At 48.8% G+C, this 260-nt stretch overlaps 1 protein-coding gene across 1 annotated transcript in view; it reads left to right on the top strand.

Annotated features, from left to right (window-relative positions):
- The window catches only part of ift27 (intraflagellar transport 27 homolog (Chlamydomonas)), a gene marked incomplete in the record, with an annotated part of 8073 nt that overhangs the window by 7498 nt on the left and 315 nt on the right, over nucleotides 1-260 (top strand). Inside the window, 1 exon segment of the mRNA XM_035660866.1 lies at nucleotides 20-129. Coding sequence (XP_035516759.1) covers nucleotides 20-129 — 110 coding nt within the window.

Below are 260 nucleotides of genomic sequence, written 5' to 3'. Positions count from 1 at the left end.
GTGTGTGTGTGTGTCTCAGGTGTCCTGGTGGGAAACAAATCAGACCTGTCTGCCAGAAGGGAGGTCCAGGCATCCGTGGCCCAGGAATGGGCCCAAACCCAGGGGTTGGAGTACTACGAGACATCGGCTGTAAGTGCATTTCAACATGAGCATTATATTGTGTTCTTGTTTGGCTTTGTGGGTAGAGTGCACCAGATGGGTTGTACTGTATTTATGTATGAGCAGAGAACAACATCACCCATCACTGTGTGTTCATGTTT

This window comes from Morone saxatilis, unplaced genomic scaffold (genome assembly GCF_004916995.1).
Source record: "Morone saxatilis isolate NCDOM2014 unplaced genomic scaffold, NCSU_SB_2.0 Contig17, whole genome shotgun sequence".
NCBI classification, from domain to species: Eukaryota; Metazoa; Chordata; class Actinopteri; family Moronidae; genus Morone; species Morone saxatilis.
The sequence above is the reverse complement of the archived record's forward strand: the minus strand, read 5'-3'. Positions and strand labels throughout refer to the sequence as shown.